This window comes from Ambystoma mexicanum, chromosome 4p (assembly GCF_040938575.1).
Source record: "Ambystoma mexicanum isolate Mex_15411 chromosome 4p, UKY_AmexF1_1, whole genome shotgun sequence".
Taxonomy (NCBI): domain Eukaryota; kingdom Metazoa; phylum Chordata; class Amphibia; order Caudata; family Ambystomatidae; genus Ambystoma; species Ambystoma mexicanum.
This window is the reverse complement of record NC_090927.1, coordinates 741,458,963-741,483,297: the sequence shown is the minus strand read 5'-3', so window position 1 is coordinate 741,483,297 and position 24,335 is coordinate 741,458,963. Positions and strand designations below refer to the sequence as shown.

Here is a 24,335-nt window from a genome sequence, read left to right as displayed (position 1 = left end):
AAAGTGCGCCCTGCCTGGCAGCCGAGGAGACCGACCCTTCGTCGCTCCCAGTGCCCGCGGCTCGCTGTGCATTGCCTTCTGTTGGGCCCCCGTCGCCGGGGGGCCCTCACAGGACTTAGAAGACCGCTCGGACTTCTTCTTTTTCTCACCTGCTTGGCCCTTTCCCAGCCAGCTGGCGAGGCAGGTCTGACGATCCCTCATAGTCCGTTCCTACAGGTTCTTGCAAAACGCACAGTCCTTTTCCACGTGCGTCTTGTCTTCGTGAAGGCAGTAGAGACATCTGGAATGCTCATCCTCCTTGAAAACATTCTGTAATCCGCATCCAGGGCAGTTCCTGAACAGCTTGGATCCGGGTGTCGAGCTTCCCTTGTCCTGGGCCATGTCCACAAGGTAGGCCTCAGATCTTCTGGAATCCTCCAAGAAGCGTAACTTGACGAAAACTTTGCCCTTGAGGGGCGTAGAAAATTCCGAAACGGGTCCCCGTTGATCGGAAGTAGAAACGGTAGAGCTTCAGGCTCGATTAACCGAAAAAATTAGATTAAACTCCTTGAAAAAACGCAAAACGCAGTAAAAGCTCGAGAGCTATAGCACAAGGACTCCCAACACTTGAACGTGCGGTAAAAATCTGAGGATGGCTGCCAGGGGAGAGGCTTAGGGAGAGGGCAGTCATTGGCTGGGGGCAGTATGACCCAGAGACCAGTGATTGGTTACTACTAAGAAAGACAGATCAGAAACGAAACTGATACTGATTTTTTTTCTTTACCGAGGATTCCTAGCCTGACGACGGGGAATATTCATGAGCATATGAATCCATGCCAGACCCCATGCTGGAGAAAGTCAGGTCTATTATTGGGTTTGGCCAATTTGACCGAAAATATTTAACCGTATGGCCTGGTTGACTGAATTTAGGCTTTACGAAATGATCGTACAGACCAAAATGCGGTCAAATAGGATATATGGTTCCATTATACCAAACAAGGGGAACAGGGTTTTCTGGGGTATCCCTGCTCCCTTTGCTTGCTATAATGGGAACAGTGGTTGCAGGGGTGCCCCCCGCTTCTGGGACATTGGAAGCGGGGGACTTTAAAAATAAATTAAGAAACACAGAGAAAGGGACTCTGCAGCGTCAGTTCTGACCCGCATTGCGGGTACGAAACTGACACTGCAGGGTCAGAATGAAGGCAGCTGCTGAAAGGGAACTGGGGGGAGGGTAGGGATGTATTGGGGGTGGGAGGGAATGGGTTAGTTGATTTTGGCCACAGCAAAATTGGGTTAGCAGCAAAATTGACTACGGTCAATTCTGCTGCGAACAATTATGCAGATGTCAAATCATACCAATCCATTTTATTTGGTAAGCAGCTGGGATAGAGAGAGAAGGGCAGGGAAGGGGTTGGCGGTGGGGTGCAAAGCAGAGGACAGCATGGACAAGACACAGCACATTCTCAGAGGACCAAAGCACCACGGGCAATCAGGAAGGATCGAAGAGATAGAGTTCCCCAAGAGTAAATACGGAGTAGAGGGGAAAAGCAAACAGTGGGAAGAACAGTGAGGTGTTTCAGGCTTGGGAAAAGCCCACACTGGGCCAGGTAAACTAGAGGTAACGGGAAGGGCTAAAGGATCATATCTAAGGGTGAGAGAGAGCGTTGGGGTCATGGGGGAACCCAAGACAACATTCTGGGAAAACCAGGAATCGGGACTAGGAGGCAAAGGAGCTCGGAGCATCCAAAGGAATCACTGGCGGTGTCATATCAGTAATGTGCACGTGTACTTCCGTTCTTGAAGTATATACAGTTTGAGCATGTGCAAGAGACTAATCCAAAGTGGGTCCAAGTGCTTTGGAAGCAAGCACTTCTTTTAAACCAGCTCATAGTTCAAAAAGAGCAACAAACCGGGGACTAGGGCCTTCGACATTGTGACAAATATTTTTTCAAGATTGTCAGGAAAAAAGAGAATTGAAAGTGAAGCAGAAAGAATACATGTCTGGTGTACTCCTCAGGCGACGATAAGAATGCAGGTTCAGCTGAGTATGATTTCATAGGAAATGTGCAATGCACTCACATTCACTGACTCGAAATCATCAGGTGAAACCAGCAGAGCTCACTGCTTCTCACTTTCAAGAGTACAGTTGTTTTGATTGGTCCGAGTTCTGAGAATATGCTGCACTGCAGTGTTATCTCCAGATGCTTCCTAGTGACAAGTGTGATAATTACATTCTTCTGAACTGGATTTGGGGGTCTAATTTCCATGAAAATAATAGCTGAGGCGGTTCCGTCTACACTGCAGTGTCCTCAATGTGCCATTTATGTTCTGAAGAGGTAATACATATGAACTACTATCCGGCTTTCTGGTTGAAAAAGTGCTAGGAACACACTATGTTTTCTTCCATTTTCTTGTCAATAATTGATGTAGACTGCCTGCAGCGACATTTCTCATTATCTACTTATAAAGGGTGCTAATGTCCTCTGCGGCACCTGTTCACGTATTCACACAGTGGACAAAGTACCACACACAGTACCTTAGCAGCAAGTCTGTGCAACAGTGGAAAAATATCCTCATAGAATTTGATCTGTGCAGCCATTTCTATGTAGGCATCCCAGTCCTTCAGTTTGTCATTCCAGACGAGGCATTCGGACCAGTACTCTCCAATCTGCTCAGAAGAAAAAGAAACGGTCAGTGAAGGAAATCCTTCTTACATCACTCATATCAGTCACACTGAACTATATGAATTAAAAATGAGAATTTGCCCTCTAATAAATAAACAGCATAGAGGTGGCACAAAACGATTCCATTTCATGCTAATGGTCATAAACACTGTGGAGGAAATGAACAACATTTGAAATGACAACAACTGCTAATATTGTACAAAGAAATGTCAGGTTCGTGTAGATTCGTGAATTGCATTCCTAGAGACATACAATAATCATAACAGATCCTGCCGACCTCCATAGAACAGCGTGCCCGAATAAACCAACAGTATCTCCAGTCTCCCCTCTGTTAGTAAGGCTCTCTAACGACATACATAATACATTTAACAAAGACAACTACTTCCATATTACCAGTACCATACATAATCCATAATCCAGAGGAAATTACTGAAATTACTAATATTATTTCAAGTCTTTTGTCGGCTCAGACTTTTCTGCCTTTGTGGAGTGTCTGACTTTTCAATTCATATGTCATGGTCAAGCCCCTGTTGGGATGGAAATGAGTATATCACACCTCACTAAGCGCTTTCAGGTGAGGCGAATCCCCTACGAGATAGTGTAGTGCATAAGGGGGGAGAAAACTGGGCTCTGAAACTCGGTTTCGAAAGCAATATTGCGCAAACAGTAGATGCATGGCAGTAGGAGACACATAGAAAGAAACACCATTTCGTTGTTATGGCAAAAGCACAGGCTTGTGTGACTACTATGCGCCAGCTGAGCTCCATGGAAAGATTTCACTAGGCCCAACACCCTCACCACAGAGCAAATGCACACTATCAGTTCCCATGGAAGTCTGTCATCCATGTCCCTTTACTGTTGCAATCATTTAGTATCGTTCGGAGGAATGTACCCTGCAAGAGTGTGAGACAACACCAGGCTCCGTGCAGCGTCCATTCATCAGCACTAAGCTACCAGCAGGCATCTAAACCCCACCCACCCAACTAGTCCAGTCAGCTCCAAACCACTGACCCGACCCCCACACCCCTGCATTCCATGATAAGCAAGTGACCCTCCTGGCCCAACATCAATCAAGCGTCCATAAAAGATCTAAGCATGCACAACTGTTTTTCTCTCAGCATAAAATACACCCTTTGTAATGCAAGGTACAGGGAGGGATAAATTAAAGATCAAACCCAAAGTGGAGACCTTGAGAGCGGGAGGTGCGGTATCAACAAAGCCCTGAATGTGTGGGTCAGCATGACTGTATTTCTACAGTAATCTAGTAAGTAGGATTAGCAGGTTTAGTTTAGATATCAACGTTGTACTTTATGAGTGCCCCGAGCTTCACCGTAAAGATGAGCCCAGCTGACCAACATGGATCCTAATCAACGGGGAAGAACCAACCAATTGTAGCCTGGCATTCCATATGGAGCAGGCCCATGTTTAGGGTCCCACCAGTCAGTGGCACCAGTTTATACTGTATGTGATGATGCTATTCGGCTGACGCTAGTCTTTTGCTGATATTTTGTATTCTGCACAATTAAAGCCTTGTTATCCTTGCAAGCTATCTCCTGGCCAATTTCCCTAGAGGGTTGTATTAACTCTGTAGCGTGCGTTAAAAAGGGACTTGCCTTCATTTGGTGAACCCTATGTGATTCCTTCACCCCGTACCTGCTGAGGTATCCAGGCGGCCTCTCCGGAAGGGCCTGGCCCACCTGCGGTGACCAGTCCCAAAACGGGTACGCTGAGTGGCCTTGTGGTTGCGGTCTTTGCAGAATTCCTGCCTACTCGTTGGAGTGGGGTGCGGCCCCAAGGAGAGGTGCAGGCCTGTTGTGGATCTCTTTGAACTGAGGCTTTCGGGAGGACGGGAACACATGAGTATAATCTGCAAGGGATAACAAAGTACGGTAGGGTGTATGAAGCAGTGTGAATAGGGTGAACACGCAGTGAATGAAATTGAGAGTGTGTTTGAATCGAGAATTGTGTTGATTTTTACTGGTTATTTAAAATGTAAGGATACTAAGGATAAGGAAAAAGGAATACGGGAGCCCTCCCGAGTAAGAGGATAGGGTGGCACCACATGCACTGTCTCGACCAGTGCGGGAGAAAAATATAAGGAGAAATATAGGAGCTCTGTATAGTTAGAGATCCCGGGAGAAGAAGTAGTTGTTATTTTAGTTTGTTTTGTTGGTCTATTTTAACGTGTATGGAGGAGGCCCAGGAGGGGCATGTGTTGCGTGTGTGAGAGCATTAGGAGAGCGTGTAGGGAGTGTATGAAGAAGCTCTAGTGGGGAACATGGGAGGGGGAAAAGTGAAATGATGATTTTTCTGTGAATTAATTGACAGCATTGACATGTACTAAAGAAAAGACTAAGGTGTATATGTTTTAACTGGATTAGACGAATTTGGTTCTGACTGTGGCGCAGTAGTATAAGCGCAGCCCCGACTGAAAACACTTGCCAAACACGACCATGGGGACAGACACACCCCTAGACCATATATGTAAGGCTTTGCCCCTGTATGGCTGAGAAAATAAAAACTACCACAGCCAATGGGTGACTGAGACTAAAGGGGAGGGAATGCCCCACTCCTGGCCCGGACATGGGTCATTTGACAGGTGTGCTCTAGAACATATGTCCACATACTTGACCCCAAGGTATAAGGTGAGAGCATTGCAGAATAGAAAGGAAGTATTGGACCTCTGGAGAATGTTTGAAGAAACAGAGGACCCAAAAGGGGACGAACCCTGACAGTAATAAGAAGATGAGCACGCAGGAGATTGGGAAAAGTGGGGAGATGAAAAAGGGGATATATCCATTAGCAACGCGCCCAGCAAAAGGGTATACAAACCCGAAATATGTGTTGGTGGGCACAATGGTGGCCACACCAGGTACTGCCCCCCCACCATACATCTCACCCCCAGAGTTAGCCCACACTGGGGTGAGTGCAAGAGACCTAGAGGTAGCACTAGCCTCAATGCGCACTTAACTAGCAAGATTATGGGGTGCATGTTAGGCAACAAAGGTGCCAGAGACTCCCATGCTGCCTGCAGGGAACTTCAACAGCCACCCAGGGACGAATGGAAGTCAGGCGACTTCCTGTTCACAATAGATAGTGCGTCCATAAGAATTGTCCACATAGAGCGGGACGAGGAAACAGACAGTTTGGGATACGAAAATGTAGGGTCCCGAAGAGGGGACGAGGAATATTGAGTGACTTTGATGACACGGAAAAGATGGAGAGGGAGGGGCCAAGCAGGCACCCCAGGCCACAACAAGATTAGAGAGCCTATGGGACGGAAGATTAAGGGAAAGATTTGGCAGAATAGCATTAGCACGGAAAAAGGGAAGTGCAACTAAGGGCGGGAAAGGAAAGGCAAAGCTGCAAATGCCCCTGAGACACAAGGGCGTGGGACGGCCCCACTATGTACCCTTGGCAAAAATGGATACTAATAACCTCCTCAAGGCACTCCCGCCACTCATAGCGAGCGGGGCGGGAAAATGGATTTGCGATTTCGAGAAAAACAAAGCAGGGGTGCCCTTAGCCATAGGGGACATTAAGTGTTTGATGGTATCAGTAGTGGGAGATCAGGCAGAGATGGTGTGGATTAAAGCGGGCTATCCGGGAAAAACGCTAAGTAACGTTGGCCATGATGGAGCATCCTTCAACAAGATTAGAGCACAAGTATGCGATGCACTGCGACGCATGTTCCCAGACACCCCAGATTTACAATCAATAATGCAATGCACCATGGGGGATGAGGAAGATGCTGCACAACACATTCTTAGGGTTCAAGAAATGTGGAGAGCAGAAACAGGCAGCGCCTAGGATCAATCAGCATCATTATTGGGGACTCCTCAAAGAAGTGCAGAAAGCGCTTGGTAAATTAGCCGGGGTGGAGGCAAACGGGTGGCCCGAGATTCAAAGCATTATAGTTCACCACTGTAAAAGGATCAAAGAGCGAGAGAAAGAAACGATTCAGAGGCGGCAGTCAGAGGAAGCAAAACTAGCTCAAAATAAACTAGTGAAAGTAGCAGCAGTATCAAGAGGGCCGGACCCAGAGCAAATGGGAGAGGAGGGGTGCACCTCCATTGCAACCCAGGCAAGGATAGCAGCAGCTTGGGCTGAAGGCGGGCAAGGATAGTGGGGAGGAAACCACCAATTTTCAGGACCCGAGCGGCAAGGAGGACAGCAACGAGGATGAGGTGGGCTCCAAGGGACTAGAGGAGGGTATATGGAGGTCCAGGACCAAGGGGTGGCAGGCCTTGACAGTGCTGGTCATGTGGGAGGTGGGCCATTTTTCAAGAGAGTGTCGCAGCAGGCATGGAGGGAATTATAACTACAATCAGGAACAGTATGAGTATACAAACACAGGTAGCCCCCAAGGGTCCACTCTCTGAATGATGTCTGTACTCTACGAGATTCACCAGGCCTATACGCAGTTAACCCCTCAAATATCTGACCCCTACGACCCACCACACCGGCAACAAGCAAGGCAACCACACCAGCCCCGTCCCAACCTTCAGCCTGCAGAGAACAGACACCCTTTCGGTACTGCACCCAACAGTGCAGCGACTCCATATCAAGGAGCTACAGTAGTAGGGGGAAACCCTTTCACATTCCTCGGAACAGACACGTACCCCAACTAGGACAGCCCACAAAGAGCACTTGCGTGTTCAGTCGTGTCAATAACCCTACATCCAGAAGAGGAACTGCTGGTGGGGACAGAGATAGTGAATAAACAGTTAATCTTTATGGTGGACTCAGGAGTGGAGAAGTTGTGCATCAGTGAAGGCAACTTCCTGCTATCAGGAAAGACTCTCGACACGCAGGGATTCTCTGGGGCTGTCTTGACGGTTCCTTACACAAAAGATCTAGACATCAAGGTGGGAGGGAAGGTTGTACAAGCCCCCCTCCTCTACTCTAGGAGTTTTCCTGTCAACTTGCTTGGTAGGGATCTGTTTAGCAAGTTGAATATGACGATTTCATTTACAGACAGAGGTATTGTCTGCGCCACACCTGGCATGTGCTCTCTAAGAGCAATGCTGGTAATACATGCTGCGGCAAGTGAAGTGGCAGTGAGACGTATACCTGTCAACCCTGACATGTTTGTTTATGGCATCAAGGTACTCACCCGAGCAGTGCTTCAGATTACCAGAAAAGAGTGGAGAGTACCCACTGACTTCCTTTTTCGACCTGTAGTACTCCCCGAGTTGGTTGCATGCACAATCCTATCATTAGATCCGGAAGGCATATTGGTATCAGCAAACCAGATTGTAGTGCTGAGGACTGATCCTCACGGGTGCCAATGGCGCACTGTACTGTGTATTGACCTCAATGTGCCCCTATAACAATTGTCTGATGAAGAGCTCTTCGAGGATGGTAACAATGATGGGGAAATCATTGTCGAGATCTGTATACCCTGTGAGATTATGGTGCCATATAGGAAAGTTCAGTGCCCCCTTATGGCTGTAGTGGCACCACCCCATTTAGACAGGCTGACTTGCAATACGTCCCCACACTTTTATGGACAACAAAGGCACATGATGTGGGGATGCTGAAAGAAGTGACCCCTGTAAGAATCACACTTAAACCAGGAGCAGTACTCCCATGGGTGAAACAGTACCCACTGTCCAGGGAAGCGGAGGAAGGGATTCAAGTAACACTACAGGCCCTGTTGCACCAAGAAATAATAGTACAATCCACTTCACCATGCAACACAGCTATTTACCCCAATAAAACGGGAACAGGGGCAGATGGAGGATGATCCAGGAGTTTAGACCCCTTAATGACGTAGTACAGAAGGAGTTTCCACTTGTCCCAAAACTGGCATCCAACTTGTGCAGCACTGCCAAAGAGGCAACTCATTTCTCTGTTGTAGATTTGAAGAATGCCTTTTTCTCAGTTCCCCTGCATCCAGACTCACAATACCTTACAGCCTTTACCCTGAGTGGAAAGCGCCAAGAACACGCCCGTTTGCCCCAGGGGTACTGTGGAAGCCCCAGCATCTTTAACAGAATACTACATGAAGACTTAGGGAACATCCAAGTGCCCAGCACGATAATTCAGTATGTATATGACCTACTGGTCTGCAGCGACAGCAAGCAATGCTGTCGATGGGACTATCGTTTTACTACAATTACTATCAATAAAAGGGCAGCTCATTTCCAAAGCCGGAAAAAGAACACTTCCTGACAGGGCAGCAACAGTACATGCCACCTCCAAACCACTCACAGTGAAAGACATGCCGAAATTCCTGGTGTTATACAACTATTGCAGGGCATGAATCCTAGACTGCGCAGCGTACACAAGACCACTCCTATAGGGACTCAAGGAGGCACAAAAAGATAGCAACAAAATAGAGTGCACACCAGAGATGGTCACTAGTTTCAATTACTTAAAAGAAGTAATTTCAACAGCACATGTCCTTGCCACCCCAGATTACACTCAGGAATTCTACATTTTCTCCCACTCAAACAGCACACTCATGACAGCAGTACTTACACAGAAGAGCACAATGGTCATACACCACTAGCATATTACAGTGGCACAATCGATTCTGTTATGCAGGGACAGTTCTCCTGCGAACAAGCTCTTGCTGCCACAGCCTTTGCCATTGAAAAGAGCTCCACAATTGCCATGGGGTGCTCAGTAACATTGTATGTGGAGCACTCACTGTTTGCAATTCTAGACCGGTCCAAGTCCACTCTCACTACGCAAAGAGCATCAGCGTATGAAATAATATTGTCTAGCCCCCAACACCCATATTGTAAGATGCAAGACAGTAAACCCAGCCACGTTCCTCACAAAGCCATGCACTGCCAAAGGTTTGCAGCAGTATGATTGTGCATCCTATGAAGGGGAAGACAATGATATTCCTAAAGCCAAAGACAGCCCCCTAGAAGAGGGAGAAATCCTCTTCATTGATAGGTCAGCATCGATTGATCAGGAAACAGGTGAAAACATGTTGGGGCAGCAGTGGTATGCCTGGAAGAGGGAAAATATGAAACATTGGTAATGAGGAGACTACCCACACACTATTCTGCAAAGGCCGCTGAACTGGTAGTGCTCATAGAAGCCCTGCAGGCCTCTAAGGGGTGCTATGTTACCATTTATTCAGACTCTGCCTATGTCACCACCACGGTGCATGCAGGTCTGTCACGGTGGAGGAGGGGATTCAGAAGAGCAGATGGCTCACCAGTGCAACATGCTGCCCTGCTCAACACATAGATTCACGCCCTCACTTAGCCCTCTGTGGTGGCAGTCGGAAAATGCCCAGCACATACACACAATATAGATGAAATCTCCCTGGGAAACGCGGCAGCCGGCACAGCAGCGAAAGCTGCAGCATATCTCCCAGTGCCAACATCGGCTGAACACGTTGTGACCCCTGGCGACTCCCAAATGACATCTCTAGAAGATTGGTGAAACAGTGTGGAACTGTATAAGGAACAATGCTACGCCAAGCCACAAACCCACACCCATATTTGCACTTTTGCTGAAATCTGGGGAAAGAGGTGGTGTTTCCAGATGTCATACAGCCAGTAATGTCTGGAGGGCCTAACAGGTTACTGTGCAAAATTTGCTGCAGATTGGCGAAATGGTGTGGAATTATATAGGGAACATACCCGAAGCCACAAACCCATACATTTTCACTTTTATATATATAGATTGAGGCACATCCGTTAGGTGTACTAGATGAGTTTGATAAATTAGAAGGAATTGTTGGGAGGAAAATACTAGGATTATCTAATCCAGTGAGTATAATGTAAGGGGTCAGAAATGTGAGGCAGACAACTTTGTTAAGATTTCTCAACAAATGCCATTTTATTATAAGATAAGGTTGGATCAACGCCTCACTATCTCTACCCTGATGAGATTACCTGCTCTAACAAAGGATATTTGTCCCTCTCACTTACACATATAGAAATCAAACAAGGAAATGTATAACAATTCTCTACAAACAATAAGGATTGGATTTGAAATGTCACTACATTCTCTGTTTGTAACTTGGGTGAATTCCCCTTCCCCAAGTTTAAACATAATTCTGAATCACAGTTCATGAAAAGAAAACAAGGAAATCCTAATTTGCAATAATGTTTTTTCCACCTCAATTCGTCAATACCAAGTTCCAACTTAGTTTGATGTAGTTTCACTTTGTCAACCACATTTCTAACTCGGCTTGGTATAACTTTAATTTGTCAACAAAAAGTTCCAACTGAGTTTGGTGTAACTTCAACCTGTTAATAGAAAGGTTCAACTCTGAAAACAGAAAGTTCCTTTTCTTCCTTGAACAATTCTTCAATTCATCAATAGCAACAATAATTGTCTTGGTCAGGATGATTTTTGCCAAAAATAATAGAAGGTTCCTCAATTGCCACAAATAGTTTTAGTATCACCTTCAACATACATTATATTCATCAGTACCCCTTTTAAGCACTTCTTCAATTTTCACCTGGTTCACTCTCACAGCAGGACCACATCTACACCCCTGCCCGGACAGCAATTCACAATCACAAGTGCTTTGGGGTGAAATATTATTTGATGTACGTTTCACCACGACTTCAAATTGTTCAACCAATTGCAGCGTTACAACTTCCAACAACTCTTCAGGGAAAACAAGATTTATATTAGTGCTCTGCAACACTCTTCTTACAATAATGTTCCTCTCCCTCTGGATCCCTCTCTACCAGAAGGGCAGCCTTTGTGACACTTGTTTCCCCACTGCACAAGTAGCCAATGGCTGATATGCACAGGTTCTTTTAATCCTCTTTCTTTGATTATGATAATATGAGTTAATACCAACTTTCATATGTATAACATATGAGCCACAATTGCCACTGTCTATGAATCTTTCAATGGCTTTTTTCCATGATTGGCAATATCTGTTATTTTGTAACTGCCTTAGTTTAGTTCTCTCTTGGCTTTAGCAATGCTTGTATATGTTCTCTTTAACCATGTTGCCCTTTCACTTTGTTGGTGTTTCCATAGACTCACAATTACCACCTTACAGTCTGTTGGTTTTTGTAAAATATAGTGTTGCTGCTTTCTAGAACTTTGGTATTAAAGAGTACCTTGTAAATCTCTATTGCTTGCGAGTGCTTCTTCAGATTTGGCTTGGTAGCATGAACTTCCAAATTGCTTTTCCAGTCACTTTCAGTCACACGTAAGTGTCTTTCACTCGCTGAACACTTTCCTTGCACACGCAAGCAGGGTAGAAGCGCTCCGGAGTCACACACAGGCTGTGAACTCACCGGGTAAGATGTGCTATTCTCTTTTTGTTGCCGCTTTCAGGATTCTTCTTCTTTGGGCTTCTCTTGATACAGCAAACCTCTTCTTCTAGCTCACCGCAGCCCAAGCCACTTGGTAATGGAGCAATCGTGGCCTGAGATTCTCTGGTGGCCCTCGAGGCCCTCGGGTGCACGCCAGCCAGGAATGGAAAACGTCCTTCATCTTCGCTTCCTGCTGTGCAGCCTCTGTAGACCTGATCGCCAGAGGGCAAGCTTCTCTCTCGAACACTTCCTGTTGCACAACCTCTGCAATCTATGATTTGAGAGGTGCAGACCCTCTCAGGACCGACAGTTGCTCTCGGCCATGCAATGGTTCTGACGTCTTCACTCTCCTCCAGCAGTTTGGACAGTCTGCATACACTACGCTGCTTCTGCTTCCTGCTTGTTCTCCCACCCTAACTACTTGCCTGCACCTGACAGGGTCTTTTAAGCCTCTCAGTCTCCCCAGGTGTGGGCAATCTGCATTAATTAACTGACCACTCCTATAATACTGCACCTCTTCAGTCATCTTCCACTGCCCAGTACCAAGAGGATTATGGGACTTGGAAGTCTCTAATGACAAAATGAGGGTTTCTTATTTATTTTCACTTCCACATCTCACTTTGTTCTTTAGCCACTCACTTCACCATTTTAGCTTCCAGATGCAGGTGAGTCGAGCTGTAGAGCCCCGGCCCCCTTCCTTGTGGTCTGTGTGCAGGCCGCTTGCCCGACCCTCCCCTGCGCTTCACCCGAGCCCAGTCTCTGTATCCAAACCCTTTTCCACCGCTCAACCCTCCCCCAAGACCCGATTGGCTGCTCGAACTCCCTCCAACACCAAGTGTTAAACCCTCACATGTAGCCCCTCACTTCACCATTTTAGCTTCCAGAAGCAGGTGAGTGATGCTGTAGAGCCCCAGCCCCCTTCCTTGCGGTCTCTGTGCAGGCTGCTTGCCCAGACCATCCCCCGCCCTTCACTGAAGCCCTGTCTCCGTATTTAAACCCTTTTCCACCTCCAGACCCTCCCCCAAAGCCTGATTGGCTGCTTGAATTTCCTCCAACACCGAAGGTTAGACCCTCGTGTATAGCCCCTCACCTCGCTATTTTAGCTTCCAGGCGGAGGTGAGTGCTGTAGAGCCCGGGCCCCCTTCCTTGTGGCCTTTGTAAAGGCCGCGTGCCCCAAGCCTCGTCTCCATATCCAAACCCTTTTCCACCTGCCAACCCTCCCCAAAGCCTTTTGGTGGTTGCCGAGGCATAATCCCACCCTGAATTCTGATTGGTCCAGAGCCCTCATAACTATCATTGTACTAGGGCAGCCCAGTGCCTGTTGCAGCCCCTGCGGCAAAGGACCCAGAGGCAAAGGACATCAACAGCAGTAGCAGCTGTAGAAGGTTTCCGCAGGGGGAGCTAGAAGAAAGAAGCAGGCAGCCGTCAACCAGCTGCAACGAAAAAGATAAGTGTGGCGAGGTTGGGGTTGAAAGCAATCACTGCACCCTACTAAATCGACCACCTCTCTAATTTCTAATTTACTATGATAGCACACAGTGGTATAGTTATCTATCTTGCACGTATACCATTATGGTAGCTAGATCTACAGAATAACCCCTTCTCATCACCCAACTCCCCTGCCCCTGCTGCCCAACATACCTATTCCATCAGTCTCAGTCATTCCACCTCACTTATACAAAGGAAGCATCTAGTAACCTGTCTCTCCTAGACAGAACTGTGAAGACCATCACGTACCACATCTAGACAGAACTGTAAAGTTTGCATGCTCCACACCTAGACAGAATTGTAAAGACTATCATGTACCACATCTAGACAGAACTGTAAACTTTGCATGCTCGACACCTAGACAGAATTTTCAAAATTTGCATGTTCACATCTAGACAGAATTGTGAAGATTGACATGTGCCACATCTAGACAGAACTGTGAAACCTTGCATGCTCCACACCTATACAAAATTGGGAAAATCTGCATGCTCTACACCTAGACAGAATTGTGAAGATTGAAATATGCCACATCAAGACAGACCTGTGAAACTTGCATAGTCCACACCTAGAAGAAATTGTGAATGTTAGAGTGAACCACATCTAGACAATAATGCCTTTAACCTAACCAATGAAAAATGTGCAACCTCTGCTTACACCTCTCAAATTTCAACTAAACACAACGATACGTCTAAAGCACAACAAACGGCACACACTTCACTACACCGCAAAAAACAAAACATACCACACATAGCCTCGCACACCAGCACACGATGGCTACCAACCCAAAAAGCACACCTAAACTCATTGAACATTGCAAACCGAACAGAGGCTGCCAACAGCACATCACAACTCTCACTGTCGTATTCCAACTACACCCTACTCCCCCCCTTGTTCAGACCCGCCAGAGCACCTGATGACCACTCCGGTGGTGAGGGTGCACAATACAAATACCTTTAACATTAACATAATATGTTTTAAAGAAATATTGTGAAGATTAGTAGCTGAACCTGATTAAAAAGAAAAGGCCAATTATTTTAAATTGTTTTTATTTATGAATTCCTTCTCACTATACCTTTGGGTGTATGGGAGGTCTTGAGTTTTACACATCTCTCTGGGTTTTAAAAGCTTTTATTTCCTCTTAGGTCTAGGGATTTGTGAGTGTTTTTACTCTTGTCTACATGTGGATGTTGTGGTACCGCAAGATGTTTGTTACAGCAAGACATTGCATATTTTGGCATTACATAGTTATCCTCTTCAGAGGAAGAGAAATACTGCGTCTCATCCCACGGAATCTTCTCCCTCCCCTGAGCCTTTTCTCCTCCCAGGTGATCCTCCCACAGAACACCACCCCCACCGTCAGGATCAGGAAGTGTCTGAGAGGAAACTTTAGGCAGGGAATTAGTGAGGGATCTGTAGGATTCATCACAATACATACAACACGTTTGGAAATGGGATTGACGTCCACTTGCGCCATGGTAAAAATGTGATGTGTTAATTTTGCCTTCAAAATACTCCTGCAAATGAAAATTCCCATCAACAAAATAATTTTGATCAATAACAAACATACTATTTTTACCAGTATTATTGTGGGCCCAAAGGAAAACATTGAATTCCATGAAAGTGAAGGAATAGACCCTTGTGTATGCTTGGAGCTGCTCAAAAATGAAATAAAAAAGAGAATACAATAATGGCACTATGAACACAATGTGAGGGAGATTGAAATTCGTAAAAACACCCAGCAATTTATCTTGATAACATATAAATATAACCAAGCATAACCTTACTTAAAAAAATGTCCCTCCATCACACTAAGAAGAATGTATCTACTACTGTGGCTAAGTTTGCCTCTGTGTCTTGCAGTTCTGGGTCCTCAATAGAATATCAGTAAAGAGTTGCATGTCTGTTGAATATGCCAAGATAACTTTTCTTTAGAAACTGTTAGACATCTTTTAACATCATGCAATAAATTGTTGGAGCTTTAATGTAAATATTTGAATAATTATGTATTTGATTCAGTTTCCTAAAATCAAATATAGTTTGGCTGTGCAGCGTAGGTAGCAACCAATTAGCTCTCATGATAGCAGTAAATAAGCTATGGATAGCGAATGAGACATGTTTCCTGAAAAGCAAAACTTCCAATCGAATTTATAGGAATTTTAATCTTGTAGGTTTAGTAACATTATCAATGTATGATGTGTACAGTGTATACTTATGAAAGATCAAGTTAAGAAACAAAATAATGGTTTATCAAATTGTGGTAGACGTTTTAAAAACTGTTTAGATCTGGTGAATATGGATTTTTTATGATTGCAATTATTTATAAAATCTATTGTGTGAAAAGTTGATTTGAACTAAACAGGAATATCAATCAATACACCCCATTCCAACAGCATACCCACTCCGTCATCCTCCTGCCTATATTTCAGAAATACATTCAGTTCAATGGTTACCCACCGCTGCATGTTCATTATCCAAGCAAGCAATGCAGGAGAGAATTCACTATTCAGTGTCTAGCCAATAGGTCAGAATCAATCCCACCTGTATGAAACAGTGGACTCATTTATAGAACCTTCCTCAGAATTAGCCCCAATATACAATTTTCTGGGGTGCCCAAGTTCAATTTCCTTTTTTGCTTCCCTACGACTGCCACAACTCTTGAACAAAAGGACGTAATCTTCGAAAATGATCATATTAAATGAAAAAAAATAGACCTAACTCACTCTGCACTTAGGACCAGGGGTAAAAGACGACCTGTACATTTGATATCACAAATTCAGAGTGATGTATGTCCTATGTCTTGTAAACAGATCAACTCCATTTCCTAGGGAACTCTTTCTCAATATCAGTTTCCTTGGTTCATGAAGACTGTAGGGATTCCTTTAAAGATGCAGAATGAATGGGTCTGGGCAATTGATTACAGACAACTTTCCTCTGGGCTGATTACATATGAGACTTTATCCTTAGGATTACAGGTTCACAGAGGCTATTAGGGGCAGTGCTTGAAGAGCTTCTGACTTGCAATATCGATTTTTGGGATTTCTTCAATGTAGTCAAAGATGGAGGGTTGACACAACACATACCATATAATTACAGGAGTGAGCTGCAAGTCATAGATACTATCCCTTTCACTAGGATCTACACACTAACAGAGAAGAAGAATGAGCACAACAAAATGCACCTTGAAGGAAACCTGACTAAAGCCTTTATTAGACGTTTGAAATCTCTGGTGGCTTCTCCATTGTTCTTTGTAAAGGCTGATACTTCACAAACTTGCATCGATCAGAGCTTTCAACAAGATCACCATTAAGAAACCATTATTCTATCCCACTAATCTCACTGATGTTGGGATCAGATCAAGGGGGCCCCCATATTTACCAATATTTATTGGCATGGCGCCTACCACCTAGCGTGTATGCATAAGAGTGATCAATGGAAGACATTTTTTGGAATGAAAATCGAACTCTCTGAATATCAAATCATACCCTTTCTATGACTGTCTTTGTAATTATCCAGTAACATCGCAATTCTTCATAAACAAAGTCCACAGGGAATACCTGGGCATTTTTGTTGTGTATACATTCGGGAACAAAAATTCAAGTTGCAAGCCCTTCTCTAATTTGGGTTGTAGCAAGCCATAAAAAAGTTGCTTGCCACCTGAATTCTATACATAAACACAGAACACTATTTCTTACTCACAAGGAGTCAAATATCACTCGCCAATGGCTATTAGCGAGTGCACATTTTGCAACCTGAAAAATGTATAATGTTGTCATGTTTTCACATGGTCTGACTCAGTAACAGGGCCATGTCAGACAGGTTTTACAAAAACTGTGGGAAAGTCAACTCTTTGCAAAGTAGGTAAAGAGCCAATTCCATACTGAGGTGGTCAGTGTTTCGGTTTCATAATTTCACCCCCAGTTCTGGAAATCCACAGGGTTCGAGCAGTTAAGCAATGATCTATATCCACTTTTGTCACAGATGTTCAAAGTTTCTTGGGGTTAGTCAACTTTTATCAAAGATTTATAGTAGCCTTTTCCTATTAAGTGACATCTATAACCAAGATTTTAAGGAAGTGGGTAAAGTTTGTCCGGACCCATAAAGCTGCAGAGGCTTTCCAAATTTTATGGATAAGTTTCAAGTCAGGCCCATTCTGGGCAGTTACACTCAGTGGTCTTCTTCTTTAAAAGATTTTCAACAAATAAGATCAATTATATCAGTTCTAATCAGGAACTCCTGGAAATACAATCTGTATATTCAAGAGTAGAGGTATTAACTGTTGGATTTGACACACACGGTAACAGTGTTAATGGTAAACAGAAATCATCACCTTGAAAGATTATTGATTGTTTTTTTCAGAATATGGGCCTCATTACGAGGTTTGTGGTAACCTGCTGGTGCTACCGCTGGGTTGCCACCGACCTCGTAACACCATTTCCACCACCTGATATCCGAGTCCGACCAGGATATTACAAGTCCCGGCGGCCTGGGATGTCAGGTAAGTAGGATCTGTTAAGTACCCCATTCCTGTGGTGTCTCATAGGACTCCACGGGAATGGTGACATGGAAACACTGGCACTGTTGGTAACAGTGCTGGTGCTTACGTGGAAACCATGGCTGCAGGGGGCGGTGCTCCCGACAGGTCAGACCTGCCGGAAGCACCAGTCCCTGCAGGCATATTCGTAGGCTGGCGGTCCGGAAAGCTACCGGCACCCTTATTTCTGGACTGCCAGAATTGTAATGAGGCCCTATGACTTCGTCATCACCTTGAAACCTGGAAGGCTCAATGGATAAGCAGAGGCCTTGTCCTGACAAATACCTTAAGTTAAATAGCTAACCTAATACAGGTCCATTGATTTCAGAGCACCATTTTATGGATGGCAGAACAAATGTGGTTGAAGACTCATTAAGAGGTTCTATGGAGTATAAATTAAATACAGATGAAGATTTGGGCTAGCAAAGATCCAACTTGTCATGTTCAGAGCAGTCTGCCATATGTGAATGGCAGATTTTAGTTGCCCACAGTAGAGTTGTGAGTTTCTGCCTTGAAGGAATATCATGAATCAGCACCCCAGTTAAAGTACAACTTTGGAACTCTTTCAAAGAAGTTGGGAGAATATGAGAGTTGTAGGGAGCCATGAATGAGACGCAGACACAGGGGATGCATGGTTTTGGTCAAAGACGTATATTAAAATAAAAGGAGTTGGAAATGTCTCTCTGTACCTGCTCTCAGAGGAGTTTCCCTACTTGCATCCAAAACTAAGGGCCTGTCAATGGTCAGAATGTCCAAAGCAAATCGTCCTGTGTCCAAAGTGCTATTCTGGCCCTCACATTCTAAAAATCAACTCTAAGGTGAAAAGGGAAAATGTATTTGGCCTTTCATAGTTTATAAATGTTCAAAAAGGAACATGTGTAACTCAAACACAAATGTTCCAGAAGGATAGAGTTCCTTGTTCCAGAGGGTGGTTCCCTTTCCCTGGATTTCTCTTCACTGTGTTTTATATTCAAGAATATCAGTTCTCTGAATGTTTCTTGATCAACAGCATAACTGGTACACAAAACAACTTGGCTCTTAATAGTTTTCTTATTGGATACCTGGTGTACTTTCCTACTAGGTTTTCTCCCTTCTTTAATATATTTCCATAGCCTTTTCCATGTCCTTATGTGCTCCTATCAGGACTCCATAGCGTATTCTCTTTTAGACACTGTTGAACTTCAAAGATAGGATTGGGCTGCTATCCAATCGAGCTGCAACCTTGTAAACTATTCAAACTATGCAAACACAAATGTTATCTCCGAATCTTAATTTCGACTGTCCCAAAGCCTGTTGGCCTATTGAAAATTCTTAACTCCAAACAAGTCGTAATAGATCAAAACATAATATTCCAGAATGTAATGTCCACATAACACAAAATACAAACAAAGCCGACAAGTGTTTCAACCAAAGGTCCTCATCAGGGCTTGATGCTTAGTCTGTTGCTACAGTGACCTCATGCCACAACGTGATTGTAAAATCAAACGTGAGTCCAAATTCTGATTGAGCCTGGTGTAGTCCAGGTGAACTTATTTCATAGAAAAGTTGCACATTTGACAGTTCAAACACTCGTTAAATATCTGCCTTCTCTGATAAAGCTTAAATCATGCCCTGGGCTGCTTTCAAAACGATAGTTTTGCTGTCGAAAGAAGTCTGAAAAACAGGTAAATTGCTATCTGCAAAGTCCATCAATAATAGTGTAGCCATTACGTTCAACTTTCCCCCGAAGTCGGAGTACGCCTTAAAATTCCATTGGGTAAAATGCTGTTCAACTTGACCATGCCTGGTATGCTTTTCTGACAGGACTTTCTCATATGAACATGCTCATAACTTGCATCTGCCTGGTATACTCTCCCGCCAGGGCTGTTCATATATATATATTCTTATGACTTGAATTTGTCTGGTATACTCTCCTGCCAATGCTTTCTCACATAGGTATTTTCTTGCACCTTCAATTTGCCTGGTATACTTTCCTGCCAGAGCTTTTCTCATGTGGGCTCTGTGCACACTTCCAATCTTGATAGTCTCTTAGATTTGCTTTATCTTGTATTATAGCTGCCTGGTATACTATATTGCCAGGGCTTTTCTTATATGTGTATTGCAAACACGGACAAACTTGAAAGTCTTTTACATTTGTTCTGTTCTCCCTTTTGAATCAATGCTTGTTTGTTCTCTTTCTTGTGCTTCATTAACAATTATTGGGGTTTGGCATGGCTGCCAACACGCCCTAGTGTTCCCGCTTCCCTTGGGTGGACTCACCGGCTCTTGCTGGTGTATTCTGTGTCTCCTACGGCAAGCCGGTAGTGGTCGGTTGGCATTTCCTTCCTTCTCACCACCTCTGCTTCTCAGCTTCTCTGCCTCTCGTGGTTCCTGCTGGGCTCTTCTTCATCGTTTCAGGCTTCGGTAAGGTGGTTGCTGCCTTCCAACACCTGCAAATGCCCAGAAGCCCTCTGTTGGCATCTGGTGTTGCTGCAGGGTGTTCTCACTCACAGTCAGTTTCCCTTTCCCTTGTCTTCGAGCCGGTGTGCTCTCCGAAACACTCTTGAGCCCCTCGGTCTCTCAGTCAGTACCAAGGGGAGCCACATTCTTCTGCCAGCAGCGTGCCCCTTTCAGCTGCTTTGCCCGTTTACATTTCCTGGCCGCAGGAATGCGCTTGCAACAACAAGAGCGCAGCTTGTGCTCTTGGCCTCCATTGATCTGTATTACTCGGTTCATCATTTTCATCATGGTATTCGTGTATTCATAGGAATGGAAGTCCATTCTTGATGATTTGCATGTAAAGTCTGGGTAAGTGTTCTTAGTGATCTTTAAGGGCAAGCCTGCTCTGGATGACTTGTAGGTAGAGTCTGAGAAGCTGCTTTCATGAGTCTTAAAAGGCAAGTAAGATTTTGACAGCTTGCATAGAGATCTTGCGAAAAGGTTTTTTCAGTACCCTTCCGGGGTGGATGAGAGGAGGTATGACAATATGCCATCATGGCATTGGACATGGATGGGGTATCCTCAAAAGAAGAAGGGGGATACCATGTCTCATCCGATGATGCCATGATACTCTCCCGGAGGCTTTCTCCCCCCCCATGTGATCCTCCCTCATATAGCCGCCCCCAGGGTCAGGATCAGGCAGAGGCTGCCGTCCCATGGCCACATGGGGAGGGGTCACTGCCGGGAAAGGAGTGATGACACCATTGGATTCATCACAGAGTGCATATCAAGAAAACCTCGGAACCTGTGCCTATGATGAGTTAGAAAGCAGAAATACAGGAGGGCTTTTGAACCCGGATTCCACCTTAGCTGTGGTTTATATTATCCATGAACTTTATTTTTTACCTCTCAAAAGACCAGGGTGCTAGGGGATTTAAGTTGTAGTGAACATTTTAATGAAAGCAGACCACTACATTTCATTGAAACTCTCCGTCACAGCAACTAGTCGTCCTGAAGGCTTCCTGAAGACCCTGATTCATCTTCATAGTCTTCCGAGTCAAGTTATTTCTAACAGAGGTTCTCAGTTTGTTTCCAAGTTTTGTCAAGCTCTCTTCGAAGAACAGGGAATAGAGATCCAATTGTCCTCAGGTTATCACCCTCAGTTGGAGAAATACCTTAGAGGTTACATAAAGGCTAGACGGGGTGGGATAGATCTTACACGATTAATCAAGTTCTGTTCTATTAACCCTACAAACGATTCGACATCCATGTCCTCTTTCTTTTGTTATTTGGGTTGTAGCCCACGTTTAAGATGGAGTTAATTGAAAAAGAATGATCTAACCCCAAAAAGGAAGGTAGAATGCAGATAATGAGAGAAAGCATGCTGAAAGCAATTTGTATCCTGAAATTGATTTAGGGCAAATAGAAGAGGTTTGTGAATGCACCATCCAGCACCAAAAAATCAAGTGGGAGTAATAGTATGGTTATCAACTAAGCACATCAAGTTGAAAGCGAAGAATACGTTCAGCCCTCGATTTGTAGGTCCATTTGAGATTGAAAATGTTATGAATCTGATTTCAAAGAGACTAAGGTTTCCTTTAGGGATTAAGGGTTGATCTGGCATATGAGCTTACTCCAGACCTGTAGTTGAGTTAACCAGGTTGAAGGACGCTCCTTGACCACTAAACAAGGAAAAAGATTCTGAAGAATATGGGATGAAAGCAATTCTAGATTAAAGAATCCCCCAGTCGGAAGTTATATTATCTGCTAGATTGTAAGGGCTACGGCCCGGTGGAGAGGCCATGGTAGTCAGCTAATGATGTGCATGTCCATTGTTCAGTAGCTATGTTCATTCTATCAGGAAATCCTCTCAACCTAGGCCCTGAAGCAGGGCTTAGCATAGGGGGCACCAGCCGCAAGCTGGGATTGGGGCAATCTATTGGTTTGGGCACCAATGGAAAAGTGCCCAAACCAAATGTGCCCTCAGATAGCATGCCCAAGTTTTGTCCATGCTATCTGAGAACCATTTGCGCACCACTCTCAATTTGGCGGCCTCGTAATAACGGTGCAAATTTTGCAGACCCACTCCACCTCTCTGCCTTGGGGTCATCAGGAGATCGAACGCCACTCTAAGGCGTTTACCTTGCCAGACAAATCTACATATTAGTGTGTTCACTGCTTTAAAAAAAGCTTTCGGGACCGCTATAGTCAGTGCATTGGACTTATATAATACACTCGGGAGAGTCATCATCTTCACTGTATTTATTTGCCCAAGCAGGATATCCGCATCAGGGTCCACTTGGCATAGTCTGTTTTTGTCTTTTTAATTAAGTCTCTCTAATTAGCTTTATACAATGCCGAAATATTATTGTTCAGTTTTATCCCTAAATATGTTATACTTCCCCCCGGCCGAATAAAAGGGGGAATGTCTCTGTAGCAAGGTAATCATATCTTTAGGCAATCCCACTTCCAGCATTTCTTATTTACCCATATTTATTTTTAGTCCCGACAGCCCCTTTTGTTCCTTTAGAATTCCAACTAGGGCTGGGATAAACATAACAGGTCCACTAGTGTTAACAGCATATCGTCAGCATAGACTGCCGTTTTATGCGTTTCCCCCTCAAATGGGACCCCCTTGATATCCTGGTTCTGTCTGATTGCAGCCAACAGGGGTTCCAAATAGATGGCATATAGATGAGGAGACAGGGGACACTCTTGCCTGGTCCCACACTCGATACTAATAACATCTGAGATGTGAGCGTTTACTGCCAACCGAATTGAGGGGTTTCTATAGTTCGCCAGACCAGTGGAATATATTTAGGCCCAAATCCCATTTGTTCCATTGTCTGAAATAAGTACGGCTATTCCACCCTGTCAAAAGCTTTTCCAGCATCCAAGGAGATCAGGGTAGCCGGGATCCGTTTTATTTCCAATTTTCTAATAGCTGGATCACCCTCATGGTATTGTCCCATGTTTGCCTTCCTGCTATGAACTCCTGCCCTATAACCCTTGGGAGAACCCCCTTTGCTCTTTCCGCTAGAATCCCGTTGTATATTTTAGCGTCTATATTTAGTTACGCTATGGGACTATAAGACCCGTAACTTGTAGGATCTTTATTTGGGTTTTCAAACAGCACCACCTTCGCCTCTGTCACTGAGCGCGTCACTCCTTCTCTGTTCCAAAAAATATTATATAATTTTGTGATGAAGCTTTTTAATTTGTTGCAGAACGCTTTGTAGAAGGCCCCAGTATAGCCATCTGGGCCAGGTGACATTATTAGGGAGGCTTTTTATCACTCTTTACATCTCTTCCACCGTTATTTCTCTTTCCAAACTGTCCCTATCTTCTTCCGTTATCCTAGTTAGATTCACCCCTTCTAAGAATGCCTGTATTCTATGATTCACCGGGCACCCGGAGGAGTATAACTGCTTATAATATGTTGCAAAGGACTATCCCATCCGAGTCGATGACTATTGATCCGTCTGACTGCTTTATTCCCACTACATGACGCTGGCCTCTCTGTTGCATCAGTAACCTGGCAAGCATTTTGTCTGTCTTATTGGCCCCAACTGTCATGATGCCTGCTCCCGAGGAACCAGGTCAGGCCCAGCGTCCCCGGAAGCAGACTTCATACTCACCAAGCAGGACCCAGCAAACCCCTATAGGGGCTCTTTGGACCTTGTGATGGCGCCTTTGGCGCCAAGCTCATAAAAGGCATTTGTCCTGGCGCCATAGGCGCCAGGCTCATCATGGCAGAACATATGGTAATGCTTGGGTGAACTCACCTGAGGCAGACCATGCTGCATACTCACCCGAGGCAGACCATGCTGTCTGAAGCTCCAAGCCAACTAAGGCTGAGGAGGAACTATTTTCTTTCAGGAACTCTTTTCTTACTCGGGTGGGGCCAGTGGAAGAACACTCACCTGAAGCTCTTCCAAGGCTATTTAAACCACGCCCGAATGGCCACACGTGCTTCGCGTT

At 44.8% G+C, this 24,335-nt stretch overlaps 1 protein-coding gene across 1 annotated transcript in view; it reads right to left on the bottom strand.

Moving 5' to 3' along the window:
- LOC138452855 (uncharacterized) overlaps nt 1-24,335 on the bottom strand; it is a 1,928,742-nt gene that overhangs the window by 1,014,403 nt on the left and 890,004 nt on the right. Inside the window, exon 34 of the mRNA XM_069605205.1 lies at nt 2,516-2,647. Within this exon, the coding sequence (XP_069461306.1) occupies nt 2,516-2,647 (132 nt within the window). The remainder of the gene's footprint in view (nt 1-2,515; nt 2,648-24,335) is intronic.